Below are 26,198 nucleotides of genomic sequence, written 5' to 3' on the forward strand. Positions count from 1 at the left end.
GGTTTCTGACCGGTATCAGATCCAGGCGAATCGTCGCCGTATTCCTGCCCCCGCTTATACCGTCGGAGATAGGGTTTGGTTGGCTACACGGGATCTTCCTCTACGGACTGAGTCGAGGAAACTGTCACCGAAGTTCATTGGTCCGTTTGTAGTGGAGAGGATCATTAATCCTGTTGTGGTCCGACTCAAGTTGCCTGCTACACTAAGAGTACATCCCACCTTTCATGTCTCCTGCCTCAAGCCGGTTCTCCTCAGTCCTCTGTTGCCCCCTCCTCCTCGTCCTCCTCCTCCTCGGATGATCGGAGGTGGTCCTGTCTACACGGTGCGCCGCATCATGGACTCCAGACGGCGGGGTCGAGGGTACCAGTATTTAGTGGATTGGGAAGGATATGGTCCTGAGGAGAGGAGTTGGATTCCTCGGCGTCAGATCCTTGACGATGACCTGCTTCGTGACTTTTACCGCCTCCACCCTGGCGCTCCGGGTAGTCCGCCCGGTGGCGTTCGTCGGAGGGGGGGTACTGTCACGAATCCCGTTTCCTGAGTCGGTTTTTTGCCTGTGTTCTGTCCTGTAGTGTTTTTTCCGGCGTCCTGGGACGCACCCTGTCTGGTTGCCGGGCAATGTAGCCAGTTGGGAGTTCTGATTACCTGCACCTGTATCCCATCAGCTATCTGCACACCTGGTCCTGATCATCATCTCTCCTCTTCATAAGCCCGGACCTGACATCCATTCCCTGCCGGATCGTTAGCCATGAACAGTATGTTCTGCCATAGTATCAGCCTCAAGTTGGATAGAATTTGTTTTGTTGTTTTTTACGTATTGCTTGCCTTAAACTTACCTCCGTTTGTTTTGTCTTCAGTTACTCACCCGGATCATTTACCCCATTCCCGCCTGGTCGTCGGAGGATTCTGCTACCCCATTGGATCCACCTATTTACTCCCATCAACTCACCACCGCTGCCCGCTACGCCACCTGGATATATCTACCCATTCACATTCACTTGTAAATAAATACTCACCTTCTTCCTACTCTCCTTGTCCTGGTCTGCTTCTGGGTTCGATTTTGAAAGAACGTGACACAAATGGCCTGTCCATAGTCCATATCTGACCCATCGCTATCACAATCACTCAGGACAGCATCTTTCTCATTTTGAGGGATAACTGCAATGTTGCATGCCTTGTCTGGGCCTAGATCACCTAGATCCAACATATCCAGAACTTGACTCAAAGTGAAACTAAAAGAAAGAACAGAGTAGAAAGTTAGGTAAAACAAGAACTATGTATGTGTATAACTATGTGTATACCTAGACGCACTGTGTTATCCCGCCGGTCACTATTGTTGCCGTCAACATGTTTACACATTCTATGACCACACTGAACAAAGTTGAGTAATTGCAAATGCATATATCAATACTAGACACCTTAAAGATGATGTGTACCAAAAATCTTTGTCCTAACTTTATGTTAACATACTTTACTAACCTTTTGTTTGGGAGCTTTGATGCAGCCATCCTCTTCTTGTGGTGCAACCAGGAAGTAAACAGCTCTGGTCATGTGACAATTTACACTAAACATGTGACACTGCACATCTTTCATTGAGACCCTTTATTAGTTCAATATTTGCTGGAAATGCATTGATAGATCATTCAGTAACATTTTTAGAGCCTTATAACTGAAAATGTTTTTTACGGTCACTATTGAGACCAATGGGATTAAATAGGTTAATGAAAGCATCAAGGAAGAGTCTCAATCTTTGAACCACACAATAGACTACGAGACAAAACAGAAATAATGAATGACTCAGCTGACACGTGTTTAAATGTCATTTTAATTCAATCATTTTTTGTTACAGAACGACACACTTATGATACAGGATGGCTATTTGCACATAAGACAAATATGTTAATTGTAGTAGAATAAGCATGAGATGGTTTGACAGTAACTAAAAAATTACTTTTTTACTGTGGCTTTTCACCAAGGGGAATGACAAACATGTCATTAATACTGGAAAAAAATAATGAGAACAAAGTTACCACTTAAATCCCTTATTCAACATTTAAATGCTTGGCGTATGAGGACATCATCGGAGTCAGAATTTTATGAGAAATCTATGTTCCCATTCCCTCATGAGAATCTCCTATCCTTCTACAGATTTCTGGGATATATTACGGATACAAGTACGTCATGGTAGTTTGAGAAAAATAAAACTACCTAAAAACAACAGAGAAACAAATAAAGGTAGCACATGTTTAAAGAATGATACTGGAATAAATTAAATAACACAAAACTACATTAGAGAGCCAATGCTTTGTCAATTGTATGTTCAATACACATGCAGGAGAAAACCAAAACCAAAATGAGAGGACTGTAATAAATACAAGACTATCACACTTAGAACTGCAAGACCACGTAAGCCTACGTCTTTGTCAAGGTTGTTTTTATATGAAACATTGACACATATATAGCTTCATGATATAGCCTTTAAATATGTTAAATGTATGTGTTGTTGACTGACAAGTCTTCTTTTATAATCCACGTGTTCACTTAACATAATCTCATGTCTATCACTCATTGTAGTATACCCTTCATTCAATATTGGCTGAGATGATGGCAAAATGCCGAGTTTATAACGGGCACAAGTGTCAGACAGGTGAATTATTATGAAGAAAGATCAGGTGCATTAACCTGAATTGTTTTGTAATCACACAACTCACAAACCCTTTTTCCTCTTATGCCACCTTACATATGAAGAAACAAACATACATTGATTCCATTACAGATTTTGGTCACATTGTCATTCTCACAGAGGAGAGTGGGGTATGTTGAGCCATTTTTTACATTCAGCCTCACTACAGTAATATGGTATTCTTTGTAACAAAGATATCTACATATATTTCAGGATGTCGTGTATCCCTGGAAATAATCATAATTCATGTAAACATAACAGTTTTAAAAACATAATTTGTCAAAAAAAATTGGTCTCTTTGCACAACTTATCCCAGAGTAAATTGAGCATAGGGATAAAGTAAGTTGAGCCACCTTGGGATAAGTCGGTGTAGGTGCCCTGTGACAGTGGGTGATGGTGCTGGTTGGTCAAAGTTTAATTCATGGAATGGGGGTGAGGTATATTGTACTGTAAATTTTAAATGTATGCCTATATTCAGATATAGATGGATCTGTTAAATATGACTTACCCTTGCATTTCTTGACAAGTTGTCTGGGACAGTGATATTGTTTAGATGTGCCAATTCGTAGGCAAGTTCTCTGCATTTGAGGCTACTAAAGCCCATGAAGCTGGTCCGCAATATTCTTTATATGTTTAGCAAGCTCAGACTCCATGTCATCAGATACGACCTTGTGTGTCTCTGCTACTCTATCACAGCCTCTCTTTCACACAGGTACATGTTTGTTTTCATTTTTGTCAATGTACCTCTTCAGTGTCATTCAGTACATTTGTTCATCCCTTGGTGCTTCTGGAATGGACTTCTTCCCTTCTCTCACTTCCTTGGCTGCTCTCTGAAGAACCTAAAGGGGGGCTAGATCCCTGCATGTTTTACATTTGTATACACAGGGAATGATTAGGTCTGCTCTATAACAATACAAATGCAGTATATTGAGTTCATATGCATGACACATTGCAAAAATACTATGCATATTATGCATAAAACTGACTAAATGTAATCATAATCTGTATGGGGTATGGTGGCCATTGGCTCAACTTACCCCAAGGCAAACATGTTTACTATATTAGCCCACACAGCTACAAGGATGCGTTTTCATGCTGGGTTTAGGACCTCATATTGTAGCTTATAGAGACCCCAACTGATATACAAAACAATCCACCTTGGTTTAGATACAAGCTGCATGAAACCTAGAACACAATACATTCATTTGCCCTAACTTGCTTACCACTTTTTCCATGTGTTTTTTTCTTTCACAGACTCCATGAAATGACGACCTCTTCCTTAATATTTGGTCACATGGTACATTTTGTGTATGGTTTCCTAGAAACAAGGAGTAGCTCAACTACCCTTCGGCTCAACTTACCCCACTCTCCTCTACGTATTAAAATCAATCAAAGTGCTTTTAATATCCTTTAATATTGTTGTGGTTGACATCTTGAAAATGCCAACAGAACAACTTCAGTTAAGAAGTTCATATAGGCTAGGCCTAGACCTTCCCTTAGTTTCTCAGGGCCAGTTGAACGTCCTCCCAGTAATCTGATAAAACTTCTGATTGAAGGGGTGGAAGAACTTCCTTAGTTTGGCCACCACTGAGGGGTCCACCTCAGGGTGGATGCGCCCCTTGCTGCCTGCCAGGCACTTGTTGAAGACATTGTTAAATCGCAGGCAGTAGAATCCCCTGGTGGCATTGAAATACAGGTTATACCGGCTGATCCTGGAGGGGAGGTTGAGGAAGCGTTCGACGAGCTGCAGCTCAGGCAGCGGGTCTGTGATCAGACGGTCACCGTCCACAATGTGAAAATGTTCCACGGGGAAGTACTTCAGCCAGCGCTCCAAGTGCTTGGTGTAAATGCTGGTCCGTACTGCCTTATACTTTGTGTTCACATCACACGTGTTGCCGTCGATGGCCAGCTTCTCAAACTTGTGGTAGGTCTTGTTCTTGCGCTCCTTGCCCTCCAGCACCTGTGTGTAGTCGGACACAGCTCTGGTGGTGGGCTCACGCACAATAATCAACAGCTTGATGGAGGAGTTCATCTTGAAGATGCGTTCGGGGACCTCTTCTGTGATGAAGTAGGCGGGGCTCTTCTCAATGGTGATCTGGTGGAGGAAGGAGAAGGGCATCTTCTCCCGGTACCAGTCGATGCCCCGGGCGTAGTTCTGTTCGTTGTCAAAGAAGTGGATCTCCTGCGAGGCCTTGACCACCGCCGGGTGCAGGTTGAGCATCTCCAGCAGGGCGCGCGTGCCCCCCTTGCGCACCCCGATGATGATGGCCCGGGGCAGTTGCTGTACCAGGTTGTGCAGGCGGATCTGCTCTTTGGTGGCATTGCCCTTGCGGATCTCGTGGAGCAGACCACGCTTATACTGCAGGGTCCGGAGAGGGATCTGCTCCGGCAGGTGAGGAGGGCCCAGTCTGCTCTCTATGGGGCAAATAGGCTGCAGCCTGGAGGAGACATTTAGTTATATATAATAATTTCATCAGTAAACTTTAGAGCACTTTAGAATTATCTTTAAACACATTGTTAAATACTATGAAGTCTTATCATAATCTAATCATATATGATCAAGATTTTGATATTTGAAAAAAATATTCGATTATTTATATAAACTAAAATCATTCAATACTTGACATTCAACAGGCATTGCTTTCAGCAAACGACGTACCTATCCAAGCTCCCAACCCTGGCCACTAGATAGAGGAGACTCCCGATAGCAAGGCTGCCCAACAAGAAGAGCTTCTGTCTCAGCAACGCCTGCTGTTTGAATAGCATGGCCCTCCATCAATCTTCAGGACTGCGTCTTCAGCCTGGGGACGGGAGAGCAGAGCACATAAACCACTAATCACTGGCGAGGAGAGAGACAGAATAATGTTTATTAACACACACTCAATCAAGTCTTACAAGTGATTAAGCCAAACTCACAGGAGCCTGCAAAGTGCTGCAGTGCCATTAGAGCAGACGGCTGGGGTTTATTCATTAGTCGGGTTCCGTTTTAAAACGTTTTGTCTGTTGCAAAACGTTATGCAACAGAAACCACTTACTCCAAATGTAAAACGTTTTCCAACAAAAAAGATAGTTTCTATTGGGCAAATTCAGGTAGGTCCCTCCCCGTTTGGTTCCGTTTGGTTCGTAGAGTAAACAGTAAACGGTTTATATATATATATATACAGTACCAGTCAAAAGTTTGGACACACTCACCCGTTCAAGGATTTTTCTTTATTTTTACTATTTTCTACATTGTAGAATAATTGTGCAGACATCAAAACTAGGAAAAACACATATCGAATCATGTAGTAACCAAAAAAGTGTTAAACAAATCTAAATATATTTTAGATTCTTCAAATTAGCCACCCTTTTCCTTGATGACAGCTTTGCACACTATTGGCATTCTCTCAACCAGCTTCACGAGGAACACTTTTCCAACAGTCTTGAAGGAGTTCCCACATATGCTGAGTGTCACGTTCTGACCCTAGTTGTTTTGTTATTTCTTTGTTTTAGTGTGGTCAGGGCATGAGTTGGGTGGGTTGTCTATGTTCGTTTTTCTATGATTTTCTATTTCTGTGTTTGGCCTGATATGGTTCTCAATCAGAGGCAGCTGTCAATCGTTGTCCCTGATTGAGAACCATATTTAGGTAGCCTGTTTTCTAGTGTGTTTTGTGGGTGGTTATTTTCAGTCTTTGTGTGTCTGCACCAGACAGAACTGTTTTCGGTTGTTTCTTTGTTATTTTGTTATTCAGTGTTCTGTTTTGATGATTATTAAACATCATGAACACTTACCACGCTGCACCTTGGTCCTCACCTTCTTCCACCGACGACAGCCGTTACACTGAGCACTTGCTGGCTGCTTTTCCTTCACTCTGCGGTCCAACTCATCCCAAACCATCTCAATTGGGTTGAGGTCGGGTGATTGTGGAGGCAGCACTCCATCACTCGCCTTGGTCAAATAGCCCTTACACAGCCTGGATGTGTGTTTTGGGTCATTGTCCTGTTAAAAAATAAATGATAGTCCCACTAACTGCAAACCAGATGGGATGGCGTATCGCTGCAGAATTCTGTGGTAGCCATGCTGGTTAAGTGTGCCTTGATTTCTAAATACATCACAGACGGTGTCACCAGCAAAGCACCCCCACACCATCACACCTCCTCCTCCATGCTTCACGGTGGGAACCACACATGAGGAGATCATGCATTCACCTACTCTGCATCTCACAAAAACACGGCGGTTGGAACAAAAAATCTCAAATCAGGCCAAAGGACAGATTTCCACCAGTCTAATGTCCATTGCTCGTGTTACTTGGCCCAAGCAAGTCTCTTCTTCTTATTGGTGCCCTTTATTAGAGGTTTCTTTACAGAAACTCGACGAGCAAGGCCTGATTCACGCAGTCTCCTCTGAACAGTTGATGTTGAGATGTGTCTGTTACGTGAACTCTGTGAAGCATTTATTTGGGCTGCAATCTAAGGTCCTGTTAACTCTAATGAACTTATCCTCTGCAGCAGATGTAACTCTGGGTCTTCCCTCTGGGTCTTCCTTTCCTGTGGTGGTCAACTTGAAAGCCATTTTCATCATAACACTTGATGGTTTTTGCGACTGCATTTGAAGAAACTTTCAAAGTTCTTGAAATGTTCTGGACTGACTGACCTTCATGTCTTAAAGTAGTGATGGACTGTCATTTCTCTTTGCTTATTGGAGTTGTTCTTGCCATAATATGGTCTTTTACCAAATAGGGTTATCTTCTGTATACCACCCCTACCTTGTCACAACACAACTGATTGGCTCAAACGCATTAGGAAGGAAAGAAATTCCACAAATTAGCTTATAACAAGGCACACCTGTTAATTGAAATGCATTCCAGGTGACTACCTCATGAAGCTGAATGAGAGAATGCCAAGAGTGTGCAAAGCTGTCATCAAGGCAAAGGATGGCTACTTTGAAGAATCTCAAATATAAAATATATTTTGATTTGTATAACACTTTTTTTGTTACTACATGATTTCATAGTTTTGATGTCTTCACTATTATTCTACAATGTAGAAAATAGTAAAAATAAAGAAAACCCCTGGAATGTCCAAACTTTTGACTGGTACTGTATATATATATATATATATATATATATATATATATATATATATATATATATATATATATATATATATATATATATATAGTTAAATTAGCTAGAATAAGATCAAGTTTAACTTTCTAGATTACTGTGACTTCCATTCAATTATAACGTTTCAGAGGATTGAGGAGCTAAAGAAAAACCAGCAGTCTAGAATACATACTGTAAATTGGTGCCACGTGAAAATAGTTCACCTCAAAGAAAGTCTGAAAACAGGATAGAAATGGTATATTTGGATGTTGTTAACTAGATGTTCAAACCATTCTGTCACACACACACACACACACACACACACACACACACACACACACACACACACACACACACACACACACACACACACACACACACACACACACACACACACACACACACACACACACACACGCACTGTCATGTTCTATGAAAAGAAAGCATCACTGTGAGAAGCTGCTGCATAGGAACAAAACAAGAATGATCAAAGGAAACAGAAAAACCTGACCTCAATTCATTGTCGGCTACACTTCATCTACTGTTCCAATCTAGAACAGATCCTAGTGTTCACAACATTATATGTGTGTTTTTTATTTTAGAGCGGAAAGGGATTAATCCCCAGGGCCGAGTTTTGCAAAAAAATATCTATCTTGATTACGGCCATCGAACAGGAGCACATGCATAGAAATAGAATGAATAGAATGTACAAATAATTTACTTGAATGGGGACCCCCATTAAACAAATAATTTACTTGAATGTGGACTCCCATTATACAAATAATTTACTTGAATGGGGTCTCCCATTATACAAATAATTTACTTGAATGGGGCCTCCCATTATACAAATAATTTACTTGAATGGGGACTCCCATTATACAAATAATTTACTTGAATGGGGACTCCCATTATACAAATCATTTACTTGAATGTGGACTCCTATTATACAAATAATTTACTTGAATTGGGACTCATTCTATTCATTCTGAATTGGGACCCATTCTATTTATTCTATTCCTATCCGGTAGATGAAACCCAGATTGATCATTTTTGAAAAACTGCGCCCAGAGACTACTGTTGGTGCTAATAGTGTAAGATCATCAATAACTATCTGCCTCAGCACATCTCCCTTGTGATTAGCATACAAAATAAAACTGCTGTGTCTTTATCATGTACAGCATGACTCGTTTGACCTTCAATGATGGAAAACTAAAACCTGTTCCCCTGTTAAACCAAGCGGGGGCAGTATTTCATTATCTAAGAATGACATCAAAGTACTGTGACTCTCACAGACATCACCGTTTTTTTTCTACAAGTCTTTTATCCTGCTCCAGGTTGAGACATACTAGTGGTTTTTAGTAGTTGCAGATGTTAGAACAATTATAAGAGGGAGCAGTAGAACACTCTGCTTTGCAAAGTTATGTAGATTTAGGCTATTGACATTTGAGTCTAGAGAGATCATTTTTGCAGGTCTGCAACATACTGATGTTTGTAGGCTTTACAATAGAATGTAACTGCTGTTATGATCAGCAAATGGAAGTCCACTTCCTCCCCAAAGAATAACCACCAACTGACAAATTACACAGCCTTGACTGTTTACCCCTGTGGACCCAGAGAGATCAGTCTCCAAAACCAATTAGCAGATGGCTTAGATCAGTGGTTGACAAACTTTTATAGTGCTGTACCCGTTCAAACATTCAACCTCCAGCTGCGTACCCCCTCTAGCACCAGGGTCAGCACACTCTCAAATGTTGTTTTTTGCCATAATTGTAAGCCTGCCACACACACACACACACACACACACACACACACACACACACACACACACACACACACACACACACACACACACACACACACACACACACACACACACACACACACACACACACACACACACACACACACACACTATACAATACATTTATTAAACATAAGAATTAGTGAGTTTTTATCACAACCCGGCTTGTGGGAAGTGACAAAGAGCTCTTATAGGACCAGGGCACAAATAATAAAATAATAATAATCAATCATTTTGCTCTTTATTTAGCCATCTTACATATAAAACCTTATTTGTTCATAAAAAATGGTGAATAACTCCACACAGGTTAATGAGAAGGGTATGCTTTAAAGGATGCCCATAACTCTGCAATGTTGAGTTGTATTGGAGAGAGTCTCAGTCTTAAATAATTTTCCACACACAGTCTGTGCCTGTATTGAATTTTCATGCCGAAAATCCACTCTCACATAGGTACGTGGTTGCAAAGGGCATCAGTGTTTTAACAGTTGGATTTGCCAAGGCAGGATACTCTGAGCGCAGCCCAATCCAGAAATCTGTCAGTGGCTTCTGATTAAATACAATTTTCACAGAACCGCTTGTTGCAATTTCGATGAGGCTCTCTTGTTCTGATATCGATACGTGGACTGGAGGCAGGGCATGAAAGGGATAATGAATCAAGTTGTTTGAGTCGTCTGTTTCGGAAAAGTACCTGCGTAATTGCGCATCCAACTCACTCAGGTGCTTCGCTATATCACATTTGACATTGTCCGTAAGCTTGAGTTCATTTGCACACAAAAGAATCATACAATGATGGAAAGACCTGTGCGTTGTCCTTGTTAATGCAGACAGAGAAGAGCTCCAACTTCTTAATCATAGCCTCAATTTTGTCCTGCACATTGAATATAGTTGTGGAGAGTCCCTGTAATGCTAGATTCAGATCATTCAGGCGAGAAAAAACATCACCAAGATAGGCCAGTCGTGTGAGAAACTCGTCATCATGCAAGCGGTCAGACAAGTGAAAATTATGGTCAGTAAAAGAAAACTTTAAGCTCGTCTCTCAACTAAAAACAAAACGTGTCAATACTTTGCCCGTTGATAACCAGCGCACTTCTGTATGTTGTAAAAGCGTTACACGTTCAATGCCCATATCATTGCATAATGCAGAAAATACACAAGAGTTCAGGGGCCTTGCTTTAACAAAGTAAACCATTTTCACTGTAGTGTCCAAAACGTCTTTCAAACTGTCAGGCATTCCCTTGGCAGCAAGAGCCTCTCTGGATGCTGCAGTGTACCCAAGTGGCGTTGGGAGCAACTGCTTGCACGCGCGTTATCACTCCACAATGTCTCCCTATCATGGCTTTTGCGCCATCAGTACAGATACCAACACATCTTGACCACCAAAGTCCATTTGATGTCACAAAGCTGTCCAGTACTTTAAAAATATCCTCTCCTGTTGTCCCGGTTTCCAGTGGTTTGCAGAAGAGGATGTCTTCATTAATTGACCCCCCCCCTTAAACGTAACGGACATATACCAGGAGCTATGCCAGGCCCGCCACGTCTGTTGACTCATCCAGCTGTAACGCATTGAATTCACTGGCTTGTATGCAAAGCAGTAATTGTTTCAAAACATCTCCTGCCATGTCACTGATGTGTCGTGAAACAGTGTTGTTTGATGAAGGCATTGTCTGTATAGTTTTTTGGCCTTTTCCCCCAGCATTATCCCAGCCATATCCCAGCCATATCAACGGCAGCAGGAATAATTAAGTTATCCCCATTCTCGCCTGTCCTAGCCACTCGGTAGCTCACCATATAAGACGCTTCTAGCCCCTTCTTATTCATGGTACCTGTTGCTTTTATACAGGTCTTACTACTCGAAAGTCATCTTAATTCTCGCTCCAAAAACTGCCGTGGCTTATTTTTCAAATTGGCATGTTTCGTTTCTAAATATCTGCGCAAGAGTGAACGTTTCCCGCGAGAGAGTAACGATTAATGTGATAGGATGTTCATTATTTGACTAGGCTACCTATAATTGACATTGTGTTGTTATTTTGCTGAACACTAGATGGTTTAATTTTATTTTTGGCAGTGAAACGAGGTGAAAAAAAATATACACCCAAAATGTATAGCCCCATTGGAAAATCTAAACGGATTATTTGAATATGTGAATCACATTTTTATTTGGCGTACCTCCGGCGGCATTGCGCATACCCGAGGTTGGGAATAGCCGGCTTAGATCTTCCAAATACAATATGAGGAAGCCCGTTGGATGTAGCAGGGCTTGCAAACTATCACGGATTACCAAAGCAAACCCATCCGCGAACTGCCCAGTGACGGGGCCTACCAGATGAACTAAATGCCTTCTACGCTTGTTTCGAGGCAAGCAACACTGACCCATGCATGAGAGCAGCAGATGATCTGGACGACTGTGTAATCACGCTCTCCGTAGCCGATGTGAGTAAGACCTTTAAACAGGTTAACATTCACAAGGCCACAGGGCCAGATTACCATCTTAAAGGTCTTACTCGCATCGGCTACGGAGAGCGTGATTACATCGCCCTATAGCACTCACATCTGTTGCCATGAAATGCTTTGAAAGGCTGGTCATGGCTCACATCAACACCATCATCCCTGGACCCACCCTGGACCCACTCAAATCCGCATACCATTCCAGCAGATCCACAGATGATGCAATCTCCATTGCACTCCTCTATTGCACTCCACACTGCCCTCTCCCATCAAGCTCATCACATAGCTAAGGACCCTGGGACTGAAATATTCCCTCTGCAACTGGATCCTGGACTTCCTGACAGGCCGCCCCCAGGTGGTGAGGGTAGGCAACAACACATCCGCCACTCTAACCCTCAACACAGGCGCCCCTCAGCGGTGCATGCTTAGTCCCCTCCTCTGTTCACCCACGACTACGTTGCCGCGCATCACTCCAACACCATCATTAAGTTTGCTGACGACAGGCCTGATCACCGACAATGATGAGACAGCCTATAGGGAGGTCAGAGACCTGGCAGTGTGGTGCCAGGACTTCAACCTCTCCCTCGGCAAGACAAAGGAGCTGATCGTGGACTACAGGAAATGGAGGACCGAGCGCGCCCCCCCATTCACATCAAAGGGGCTGTAGTAAAGTGGGTCGAGAGCTTCAAGTTCCTCTGTGTCTACATCACTAAGGATATATCATGGTCCACACACACCAACACAGTCATGGGGCACGACAACAGCTCTTCCACCTCAGGAGGCTGAAAAGATTTGGCATGGGCCCTCAAATCCTCTACAGCTGCACCATTGAGAGCATCTTGACTGGCTGCATCACCACTTGGTATGGCAACTGCTTGGCATCCAACTGCAAGGACCTACAGAGGGTAGTGGGTACGGCCCAGTACATCACTGGGGCTGAGCTCCCTGCCATCCAGGACTTCTATACCAGGCGGTGTCAGTGAAAGGCCCAAAATGTTTTCAAAGAGTCCAGTCACCCAAGTCCTAGACTGTTCTCTCTGCTACCGCATGTCAAGCGGTATTGATATGCCAAGTCTGGAACCAACAGGACCCTGAACAGATTCTACCCCCAAGCCATAAGACTGCTAAATAGTTAGTTAAATAGTTAACCAAATAGCTACCCAATAGCTACTATCATTGACCTGTTTTGATTTAACTTTATTTAACTCATCACATATGCTGCTGCTACTGTTTATTATCTATTCTGTCGCCTAGTCACTTTATTCCTAGTAAGATGTACATATCTACCTCAATTGCCCCGTGCCACTGCACATCGACTCGCTTCTGCTACCCCATGTATATAACCAAGTTATCGTTACTCGTTGTGTATTTATTATTACTTATATTATTATGTGTTATTACTTTCCTATTATTTCTCTATTTTTTTTTACTCTGCATTGTAGGGAAGGGGTGTTGTCGTGCCACATGTCGTGCTCTGCACTGTAGGAAGCATTTCACTGTTAGTCTACACTTGTTGTTTACAAAGCATGTGACGAATAGCATTTCATTTGATTTAATATAACACATAACAGGCATGTCGAGTGGGCTTTTGACTCTCGCTGTAACTACAAAATAAGTCATATTGCCTTGCCTGGCCTCTAAAGGGACTCTAGCCAAGCAATTGCTATTTTATCAGTCTAACAATATAGGAGAATAAACCCATTTAGCCAGAGGGCCAGTTCAGTCCCCTTGTTTGTGGATTCCCATTTGGAAATGAAATGTTTTTCATTACAGGTGGTATCTTTGAGAGGGCTGGTGTTAGTAAAACGTTTACTGTTGACAGGAGAACAAGAGGAGACAATAGGACGAGGTGGATAATTGTATAATAAGGCAGATTTATTCAAGTGTAAAGATATTAGGCAAAGCGTGCGGCACGGCTCTTTCTGTCTGATTTGTATGAAATCGTCCGGAAAGAGATAGTTTCAAGAATCGTACAGTATTATATAGACAACAAGCAAAGTAGGTAGATCTGCGAGTCTGGCCTTCCGATTGGTCGATCTGGGTCTTGGGTAGTCCTGAACAGGCCTGGTGTCCACGTTCCATTGGTTCCTGAGATAGTTCTTTGTCCTGAGCTCCAAGCATGAGTTGTGTGTGTCTGTGTGATTGTCATGGGGGAGGGGAGTTGTGGGTATCGTGTATATGTCTAATGAGTCCAGCATATGTCCAAGAGAAAGAGGGGGTGTGTATGTTGTGTCAACTATAGCTAATGTTGAGAAGTTGTTAAAACAAGTTACCAATATCTAATACAATTTCTTACACTGGGGAGCGATTCACAGATCTCCTGGGGAGAGCTTTCATTTTAATGGCTCTTTGGTTTATAGAGGGTGTCATTTGCAGAACAATGCTCCTACTTACAATGCTGAAGTTGACTCTCTCAAAATCAATGTACTGTTTTTTGATGTCCCAACCTACTTTAGAGTACACTTAATGTACACCCTTAGAATTCCAGGGTGTCCATTCTTTCCTATCCTCTACTACGTTATGGTCAGGGACAGATGACCTACATTTGACTCAATTGTAGGAAATCTGTGGGAAACATTCCCCTGCTACCCCCATATCTCTAGTAGTCTTACCAAATACTGATGTATTTCAATTCCTTCTATTCACTCAGACTGTTGAATCCACAGTGTTAGTCTAATCGTGTCTGAATTAATTGCCTCTTTCACAGGATGAACCCTGACTTATTTTAGCACTGCAAAGATGTCTGAGAGACTTGTGGTCCAATTAGTTTTAGAGTAGAGTAATGTATCGTAAATTGCCTTTCAGACAAGTTTTCTTGACCCATGTTGTGAACCTCTGCAACATGATCGTGTTTGCGCTTATCAGGACATGTTACATTTACATTTTGGTCATCAAGAGCTAAGAAGAGTTGTGCACTGGCCATATGCGGTTTCTCTATGAATCCCCAGTGTCAACATAAACAGTCAACACTTTATTATGAAATGTATTTTATCAAATATAAAAGTTCTTTACAGATGCTCAGTCTAAAACCTCAAAGAGCAAGCAATGCAGAGGCAGAAGCACAGTGCCTAGTGTGACGGCCCCTCCCTGCTCTGCCTTCTAGGTTTAGCTGTGCTTACTTCCTGCAAGAGATTGGTGGGCGGAGCTGGGAGGGTCGTCAGTGCTGATGGGGCACACCTGTGAAAACTCAGCTGTGGCATAAAGTCCCCCCCATACTCAGCAAGATAATCCCTCTCTCCATGCATACCTTTGGTTGTGGCTTCGGCAGTTGACACTTAATTTACTGACCATGCCTCATCTGATTATTTTTGTAAGTGTTTACTTTATTTATGGAATACATTCATTTTGTTATTCCTTTACTCAGTGTGTGGTTTCCCATTGTTAGTTACAATCTTGAGCCAGATTGTAACACTAGGAACAATTCCCAAGAAGGCAGGCACGTAGGAAGAAACTTTGAGGAACCACGCTCCAAAGGGGTGGCCAGTATTCTTCTGACTGTACTTTAGTATTACATTGCCATCAGAAAGTATTCATTCCCCTTGACTTATTGTACATTTTGTTGTGTTACAGCCTGAATTCAAAAAAGGATTAAATAGATTTTTGTACTACACCTTTACACAAAATACCCCATAACAACAGCACAAACATGTTTTCAAATGTATTGAGAATGAAATGCAAAAATATCGAATTTACATAAATATTCACACCGCTATGCTATGACAATCCAATTTGTGCTCAGGTGCATCCAATTTCCTATGATCATCCTTGAGATGTCGCTACAACTTGATTGGAGAGAGCTGTTAGTGACCATATTACCACCACACCAGCGGTCATGAGTCATGGCGGCAGTCAAATTCCATGTGACCGTTTAGTCACGGTGATTAGGCTTCTCCAAGCTCTGATGCTGCTGATGGTCATTAGTAGCCTACCAAACTTGCTAACTGCCTGGTACTCAGCCCTCTATTGTCCCTCTAATCACTCTGACATCAATGCAAATGTAATCAAAAATGTAATCAAACATTTCATGAGACCCCATGAGCTCATGTTGCGCAACATTTCTATAGGCTATGCAATTGCGTGAGAAATGTGATGGCCTCTATAAAAAAAGGAGGATCCCATCAGCTTTCTTATAGGCTAGGCCTAATCTATGTATTTCTCAACTTTCCTAATATTAAGCACATTGCTTCTCTTTACAACAGGAGTATAGCCTATCTGGCTGGCATGAAAATGAACCATTGGAAAATAATCCCCCATTCGCTATTTAAGTGCATAGATGACATGCACTTTTTTCCGCTGTCCCTGTTTCGAGACAGGTGCATGATAATGGTCCATTCTAAATCAAAACAAATTTCACACATATATGATTTAGTATATGTAAAGACAATTTTAAATCAAGAATAGTCTGATGGGTGACAATATTAAAATATCATTTTCATTTTTGCTGTTTGTTAGGCCTACTCATCTTGACGAAAAGTAAATGTGGACAGTTCTTCCAATATCTTCATGCGCCTCAGAATTGGTTAAGGACACACGCAGTTGCGTCCCAGATGTCTGTCTTCACTTGTAGCCTGTGAGAAAGACCTGATCACTTGATGGAGAGCCACGTGAGTGAGAGGTGCTTTGGAGCATGCAGCCGGGAGAAGGGAATTATCAGTGGTGGGAAAAGTACCCAATTGACATACTTGAGTAAAAGTATAGGTACCTTAATAGAAAGTTACTCAAGTAAAAGTGAAAGTCAGCCACTAAAATACTACTTGACTAAAAGTCTAAATGTAATTTAAAAAATATACTTAAGTTTCAAAATAAAAAGTAAAAGTATAAATCATTTTAAATTCCTTATATTAAACAAAGCAGACGGCACCATTTTCTTGTTTGTAAAATGTACAGATTGCCAGGGGCACACTCCAACAAAAGATGCATTTGTGTTTAGTGAGTCCGCCAGGCCAGAGGCAGTAGGGATGACCAAGTGTTCTCTTGATAAGTGTGTGAATTTAACCATTTTCCTGTCCTGCTAAGCATTCAAAATGTAACGAGTACTTTTGTTTGTCTGGGAAAATGTATGGAGTATAAAGTACAGGTATAAAGTACGGCCACACAAAGGGAATTTGAGGCATTATCAAGTGCTTGTCAAATTGTGAATGAAAGACTGATGAAGTGTGTACAGCCTGCGCAAAAAAACCAAAGCAGAGCTCATGCCCTTCATGCAACTTAAAAAAAATCATCATTAGAGTCGCATCATGCAGCCTTAGAATGTATAAAAAATCTAAACATATAGCCAAACATTTGTTTCACAAATAAAGTTACATAAATAACTCAAAGTTAACCTGTTTGGCGTGCAAGCCCGACGTCGGTACACTTATGACAACAGCCAGCTCAAAGTGCAGGGCGCGAAATTCAAAAGATATATTTTTTTAAATATTTAACTTTCACACATTAACAAGTCCAATACAGCATATGAAAGGTACACATCTTGTGAATCAAGCCAACATGTCCGATTTTTAAAATGTTTTACAAGGAAGACACAATATGTAAATCTATTAGCTAACCACGTTAGCAAAAGACACCACTTTTCTTACTCCATCAGTTTTTTACTCCATCAGTAGCTATCACAAATTCGACCAAATAAAGATATAAATAGCCACTAACCAAGAAACAACTTCATCAGATGACAGTCTGATAACATATTTATTGTATAGCATATGTTTTGTTAGAAAAATGTGCATATTTCAGGTATAAATCATAGTTTACATTGCAGCTACAGTCAGAAATTGCACCGAAAGCAAACAGAAAAATTACAGACACCAACGCCAAATAACTAAATACTCATCATAAAACATTTCTGAAAAATACATAGTGTACAGCAATTGAAAGACAGGCATCTTGTGATTCCAGACAATATTTCCGATTTATCAAGTGTTTTACAGTGAAAACACAATATAGCGTTATATTAGCGTAGCCACAATAGCCAAAAACACAAGCAATTTCCCAGTAGCAAAAGTAAGCGATCGTAACAAACAGGCAAAAGATATATAATTTTTGACTAACCTTGATTTTCTTCCTCAGATGACAGTCCTATAACATCAGGTTATACATACACTTATGTTTTGTTCAAAAATGTGCATATTTAGAGCTGAAATCAGTGGTTACCCATTATGCTAACGTAGCTACTATTTCCCACAACGTTCGGATATTTTACTGACACTTTTTCTGACACACATATTCTGACCAAATAGCTATTCATAAACATAACTAAAAAATACATGTTGTATAGGAAATGATAGATCCATTAGTTATTAATGAAATCACAGTGTTAGAATTCTAAAAAATAACTTCATTACGTTATGCAGCTTTGGTATAGCTTAGAGTAGCCAAAACGTTGGCCGCCCACGACTAGTACACAGTTCGACAGATATATGAAATAGCATCATAAAATGTTTCTTACTTTTGCTGATCTTTCATCAGAATGTTGGACAAGGTGTCCTTTGTCCAGAACAGTCGGTGTTTGGATTTAGAACCTTCATTTTCCCTCTCGATTTAGGAAGCGCACTTGCCAAGTGGCACAAAGCTCTCCAAACGTCAACAAAGTCAGAGAACGGAACACGGCAAAACTCCCGAAAATTTTTCAATAATCTGATGAAACTATATTGAAAAAACATACTTTACGATGATATGGTCACATGTATCAAATAAAATCTATCCCGGAGATGTTAGTCGTTCATAACGACAGCTAAACAGAAGGCAAATCCATGTCCTCTTTCGCACGCTCCAGAAACAGGAAATGGACGGTCACGTCAAACAAAGAGCTTTTATTCCACCTCAGACCAAGATAAACACGAAAAATTTTCTCTCACCGCCTCTTGACAACCAGGGGAAGGTGTATGAAGTGTACGTAGACTCTTACGTATCATGCCCATGTATAGGCAGGAAGTTGAACAGAGCATCGATTTCTGACATTCCACTTCCTGGTCAGGAAGTGTGCTGCAGAATGACTTCTGTTTCACTCAGAGAAATAATTCAAACGGTTTTAGAAACTAGAGAGTGTTTTCTATCCAATAGTAATAATAATATGCATATTGTACGAGCAAGAATTTAGTACGAGGCTGTTTGAAATGGGCACAATTTAACTGGCTACTCAATACTGCCCCTTGCAGCCATAAGAAGTTTTTAAGCATATAGGAGTACCTGTTTCTTTGTTAACCGCTCAGCACAGAATAGCCGCATGTGCACACTTCTTCAAATCGCTTGGAGAAAATATCCTTTCTATTTTATTTAGCTATGTTCAGTTGTATTCTTCATACTATAAAATAATACAAATAATGCCACAGAATTCTAAACAAATCTTGTCTGCTAAATGAACTAGTGTAGCCCACAGCCATATAGCATAGCCAGATCAGGGCCGAACATAAGGACAATTCAGCCTTGAAGATTACTGTTGATTACTGCTGATACAGACATACCCAAGACTACTCAAAGCTGTAGTCGCTGCCAAAGGGGCTTCTACAAAGTATTGACTCGAGTGTGAATACTTATATACATTTTATATTTCTGTATTACATTTTCAATAAATCTGTGAGAATTTCTAAAAACATGTTTTCACTTTCACTGTCATTATGGAGTATTGTGTGTAGATGGGTGACATAAAAAAAATATATATTTAATCAATTTTGAGTTCAGGCTGTAACACAACAAAATGTGGATTATGTCAAGGGGTATGAATACTTTCTGAAGGCACTGTATATATAGTCTATAAACGAAGTTAGGAGCACAATAGTCTCAGAAGGCAATCGAGCAGCAGACTCACACAATGTGACCTAAATAAACCAAGATGAGCCTCTGAGATATTCCCTTTGATGGACTTGACAAAGAGAAAGGTTTGAACAATACAGAGTAGAGAGTGTACAGCTACTAGTGACAGAGGGAAACGAAGACTGACATATTTGTTATGCATTTGTAAGCAGGCAGGTCCTTCGAGAGAGAAATGGAATCGTATACAAATAAATTGAACAGCAGCATCAATACACATTTTGAGAAGGAATCACTTTCACCTTGACAATTTTACTAGATTCTGGAAGCAAGTTTATGACAAGATGCATTTATTTTTAGTTCCTCAGTTTTACAAAAAATCTTGCTCTGTCCAACTCTGAGCCAATATGCAGTTTAACAGACAACACAAGGAATTGACATTCATGTATGGGATTCTAGTCTTAAATCTGGTAGTCTCTTGTGTAGATTTTTTTACATCAAAGCATGGATATCCATAATAAGGCACTCTGATATTTCAGTTCTCGGATAAATAACCTTTTACTCAGTCATTTTACATTTTCTCTCATCTATGCTCCTGACCTTTTGTATACTTTTTAGCCAGTAGTTCAGAAAGTAACGTTCACAAGCCAAAAGTGGTCCCAGAAAATTGCGTACTACATCACATTTGTGCAGACATGTGCACCATGTCATTGCTCCCTCTCTCGCTCTGCTATTTGTGCATCTTGCTAGCTGTCACTGAAATGGAGAGGGGCTGAATCTCATTGGCTGGAACTCAAATTGCTAGGGGGCTAGTCCATGTGTGTGTGTGTGGGGGGGGGGGGGGGGGGGGGGGGGGGGTTGTAGGGAAAATAGCACCGCATAGCTTCCAGTAAACAGTAGGGATGTTACGATACCAGTATCACAATATTTTTCTCTCTTTGGTACTTTAAAAACCTGCTGTATGTAACTGGATGACAACATAATGATGTTTGTTTCCAACAATAGGGCTGTTTTCCTAAAGAAGTAAAATCCACTTCTTGTTTTGTTTCCTTGCCACGATACTAACGAGTATCACAATACTAGTATCGTCCTGGCCCTAGTAAATAGTTGCTTTCAAACTAAGGATTTCATGGCTAATTGAGGTAAGCCAGTAATTCTGCTCATAGATTACGCATGTCTGGACTACACATTGACACATCCAGCCCAAAGCGGGAGGTTTAAAATTACTTACTAGTCGAAAAAGTTCCAGAGCATGTCTTTAACTGTCTCCGAGCATTCTTACCTCTCAAATATTTATTGTATGCAAATCAGAGATAGAGGGCAGAATATTTGTTTCCTACATTCATTTTGACTGACATGAGTTCTGAAGTACAGCATAGGCTTCAAAATACAATGTTTTTTTTACCACAATGCGTCCTCTGCAATTGCAAATAGCATGGAGATCATTATATGCTACATCGAGTAAATGTTTAATATCCACAGGCTACATAATAACAGTCATTTCAAAATAGACTATTGCACCCTATAATAAAGCACTCATATTAGTGTACTGTAGCATGTGCTTATAGACAGTGATACTGCATAAAATCTTGTTGACTTATTAAGGTGCCTGCTGTGTTCTGCTAATTATGTGTACACCGCTACGCTGCTGTTCTAATTCTCAGGACATCATGCTGTGGCCGGGTGGTCTCAGTGGAGTCCATGGATGGTCGTCTGAGTTCATAGTAGAACACCTGAGTGGGCCAGTGTTGATAGACAAGCCAGGGAAGACTCCCAGCACCCCCTATCCCCACCCCAACCCGCCCTAGTCTCTGGTCCTGCCTGCCCCCCAACAGCCTCACAGAGTAGGGTCTCAGGGCTACTGGCTGCTAGGCTACTCCCTGTTTGTCACAAGGACCATGAGGACAGACAGTCAGAAGGGCACAGGGACACCTGCAGTAGCAGCAAAAGCAACAGTCAGAAGCTGTGGAGTGTCACATCACATGGATACCGTAAGAACTGTCTAGAGAGACACATTGTCTCTGATCCAAACTATCATGTCAGATCAATACCATTTTCTCCACTTCAAATAAACCATTGGGGAAACAGAATGTCTATGGGATGGAGCGGAACATTAGGAAATGGTAATGATCCACACAAAGAAGTGATATGAGGAACTATTTCCAGGAGGAACATTTTTCCTCAAACGAGTTGTTGTTCACACCCATGAAGCACGCAGCAAATTACTATATTTTATTCAGAATCATGTCCCATCTTGAGTTATGCTCATGTAATGTGACTGCTGAATATTAGAGGCGAAATTCACTTACTTTTGGGGCAAGTACATTGAGTTGAGTGATTTACCTCATACCATTTATTTGTAACACTGCTGCTGGACAAGAGACTACCACTAGAAATGACAGTCTACTTGACACAGGAATAGGAATCTCATTCTCCATAGCTGACAGAAGACTGGGATTAATAGGAATCTCATTCTCCATAGTTGATGGAAGACTGGGATTAATAGGAATCTCATTCTCCATAGCTGACAGAAGACTGGGATTAATAGGAATCTCATTCTCCATAGCTGACAGAAGACTGGAATTAATAGGAATCCCATTCTCCATAGCTGACAGAAGACTGGGATTAATAGGAATCTCATTCTCCATAGCTGACAGAAGACTGGAATTAATAGGAATCTCATTCTCCATAGCTGACAGAAGACTGGGATTAATAGGAATCTTATTCTCCATAGCTGACAGAAGACTGGGATTAATAGGAATCTTATTCTCCATAGCTGACAGAAGACTGGGATTAATAGGAATCTTATTCTCCATAGCTGACAGAAGACTGGGATTAATAGGAATCTCATTCTCCATAGCTGACAGAAGACTGGGATTGTGCAGTAGTGCACAAGGAAGGATACAGACTATTGATGTAGGCAAAACAACATTCCATCCCATTCATCTGAACATATTCATATACAAACTTTATTGGAACTCTCACATTTCGAAGTGGCTCTTTGTTAATGAAAAAATCCCAATGAAGTTTAATGGAGACAGACTTTGGCGCCATTATTCCATCTAATGCCCAGTAATGCCATCTGAGGACAACGTGGAGGGATGAAAGAGATGACAAAATACAGAATGGTTATGAATAATTCACCACTGTGTGTGAGGTTTATTATTATTATTGATCTGTATGCTTATGCACTGGGGAATGATTTTACTGTTCTGTTTGCATCCAGTCTCCACCCGAGCCCTTCCACCAGGCTCTCCAAGCCTCCATTTTGTGATATTACACCTACATTATTTATCACCAGCACACTGCATTGGCTTTGTCCTGAACTCTCCTCTGGCACCAACGTGTCTGCGTGCCTCAGTCCGCCCCTGGCTGCAGCCAGCCCAGCTGCCACCCCTCATTGTCCACAGACACACCCCCTCACACACACACACGCACACACTCACACACACGCTTGCTTGCACGCACACCCCTGCTTGTGTCCATCCAGTGCGTCAGCTTTGAAGCTCTATACCACACTGACATGGACAGTGAATGACCCTATACTCAATAAGTCCACGCTGTGCTGCATTCTGTTAGGGATTTTGTCACTACATCAAAGGAAATGTAACTTTTCAAAATACATTTCAAAAGTGCTGTTCATGTCCATGGGGAGGATCCCACTCCTCACACTCCAGCTGTATGTGACACAACAGTCAGAGAATTATCAACATGTCATTTGAGGGAAATATACACCAGAGAAGCCATGAACATTGGGATAATGTTATGATTTACATATCAAAAGAAGCAGTTGGTGGCTGCTTTGGCTACACAGTAAAGACAAACACAGTACACAACGGAACATAATAAACTAATATCAAAATGATACACTGAGTATACAAAACATTAAGAACACCTGCTCTTTCCATGACATTGACTGACCAGGTGAAAGCTATGATCCCTTACTGATGTCACTTGTTAAATCCACATCAATCTGTGTTGATGAAGGGGAGGAGACAGGTTAAATAAGGGTTTTTAACCTCACTGGTGTAGGGGGCAGTATTTTCACGTCCGGATGAAAAGCATGCCCAGAGTAAACTGCCTGCTACTCAGGCCCAGAGGCTAGGATATGCATATTATTAGTATATTTGGATAGAAAACACTCTGAAGTTTCTAAAACTGTTTGAATGATGTCTGTGAGTATAACAGAACTCATATGGCAGGCGAAAACCTGAGAAAAATCCAACCAGGAAGTGGGAAATCTGAGGTTTGTAGTTTTTCAAGTGATTGCCTATCCAATATACTGTGTCTATGGGCTCCGATTGCACTTCCTAAGGCTTCCACTAGATGTCAAAAGTCTTTAGAACGTTGTTTCAGGCTTCTACTATGAAAGGGGAGCGAATAAGAGCTGGTTGAACCAGTGGTCAAGCTGAAAGCCTTAAGTTTAGTCACGCGCGCAGCCGTGAGCACGAGCTCCGTTCCCTTTCATTTCTAAAGACAAAGGAATTGTCCGGTTGGAATATTATTGAAGATTTATGATAAAAACATCCTAAAGATTGATTCTATACATCATTTGACATGTTTCTACAAACTGTAATGGAACTTTTTTGACTTTTCTTCTGGACTTAGTGCCCGCGCCTTGTGCATTTGGATTACTGGACTAAACGCGCAAACAAAAAGGAGGTATTTGGACATAAAGATGAACTTTATCGAACAAAACGAACATTTGTTGTCTAACATGGAGACCTGGGAATGCCATCAGATGAAGATCATCAAAGGTAAGTGATTCATTTTAACGCTATTTCTGACTTTTGTGACACCTCTCCTTGGCTGGAAAATGGCTGTATGGTTTTCTGTGGCTAGGCGCTGACCTAACATAATCGCATGGTGTGCTTTTGCCATAAAGCCTTTTTGAAATCTGACACAGTGGTTGCATTAAGGAGAAGTTTATCTTTAATCGTATGTTAAACACTTGTATCTTAGATCAATGTTTATGATGAGTATTTCTGTAATTTGATTTGGCTCTCTGCACTTTCACCGAATGTTTGTTTGAGACAATGCATTTCTGAACATAACGCGCCAATTTCAAATGAGGTTTTTGGACATAAAGATGAATTTTATCGAACAAAACACACATTTATTGTCTAACATGGAGTCCTGGGAATGCCATCTGTTGAAGATCATCAAAGGTTAGTGATTCATTTAATTGCTATTTCTGACTTTTGTGAGCCCTCTCCTTGGCTGGAAAATGGCTGTATGGTTTTCTGTGACTAGGCGCTGACCTAACATAATCGCATGGTGTGCTTTCGCAGTGAAGCCTTTTTGAAATCGGACACTGTGGTTGGATTTACAAGAAGTTTCTCTTTAAAATGTTGTATAATACTTGTATGTTTGAGGAATTTTAATTATGGGATTTCTGTTGTTTTGAATTTGGCGCCCTGCAATTTCACTGGCTGTTGTCGAGGTGGGACGCTACCGTCCCACTTGTACCAGAGAGGTTAAGGGGGGGGTATAATCACATCATTGACAGGTCAACTGACTAAGCCATTCATGTCTTTGTGAAGGCTTGATCCTCCCAGGACATGACTAATGTCAAGCGACTTTACTAATGTCAGGCTCAATTAGACAACCTGAAAGTGCTTCAGCTCTTCATAAATGCCAGCCTTCCCTTTTAACTCCAGGCAAGCTGCTATCAGACACATTGCCAAATATAAAGACACTAATTGGTAGAAGTCCCTTTGAGGGGTCTTTAGAATATCCATACAAAGGTCATGCAGACATGGTCGGAGGAAGTTAACTAGTGGGGTGAAATAATAAACAGCATCACTGCAATTAACTCAAAAGACAATATCTGCTTTATTGCTGACTATGCTGCGACCTTGATGCAATAAACTCACAGCCTGGAGATAGAGAGGGAGAGATACAAGGTTTATGCTTCTACCCCTCAAGACAAAGTCTGTCTATAGTGTGGCATTTACTCTACATCTAATTTCCCCACCCCTTCTGAAGATGATATGAATGGCACCATAGATCCCAGACACTGATGAAATACACATCATATGTGCGCAAAAAAACGATATTCACAACCTCATTTTGTCTATGTAAACTGGAGATATCCCTTGAAGTCAATTGCTTGATCACACTTGCAGTCACCCTGATTCTATCACATTGTCTTCCAACAGGTGGCGTAACTCCTACGAACGCTCGTCCCTCAATCGAGTACAGACAGCGTCGTTGTGAGGTAAGACAAATACTTTCTCTATTTCTGTGACTTAGACTTAGCTTACTTCACAGAGGAATGAGATGTCATTTACAAATGAGGCACAGGAGAGCACCACACCTCCATTTAAAGACATCTGTTTGCATTAACAAACCTCAGCAAAACCACAGCTAACTGCATTCGGAGCAACCATGTTCTCTATGTGGCTGTGGTTTGCTGAGGTTTGTTAATGCAAACAGACAT

The 26,198-nt window shown here is 41.2% G+C and overlaps 1 protein-coding gene across 1 annotated transcript; it reads right to left on the bottom strand.

The window, feature by feature from the left end:
• Window positions 1-4,187: 4,187 nt before the first annotated feature.
• LOC120023904 (heparan sulfate glucosamine 3-O-sulfotransferase 5-like) lies at window positions 4,188-5,449 on the bottom strand. Its single transcript, XM_038968004.1, has 2 exons — window positions 5,343-5,449; window positions 4,188-5,121 (listed from the first exon to the last, which is right to left on the bottom strand). The coding sequence occupies exons 1-2, from the start codon at window positions 5,447-5,449 to the stop codon at window positions 4,188-4,190; spliced, it is 1,041 nt and encodes a 346-aa protein (XP_038823932.1).
• Between the last annotated feature and the right edge of the window lie 20,749 nt (window positions 5,450-26,198).

This window comes from Salvelinus namaycush, chromosome 29, assembly GCF_016432855.1.
Source record: "Salvelinus namaycush isolate Seneca chromosome 29, SaNama_1.0, whole genome shotgun sequence".
In the NCBI taxonomy this organism is placed as follows: domain Eukaryota; kingdom Metazoa; phylum Chordata; class Actinopteri; order Salmoniformes; family Salmonidae; genus Salvelinus; species Salvelinus namaycush.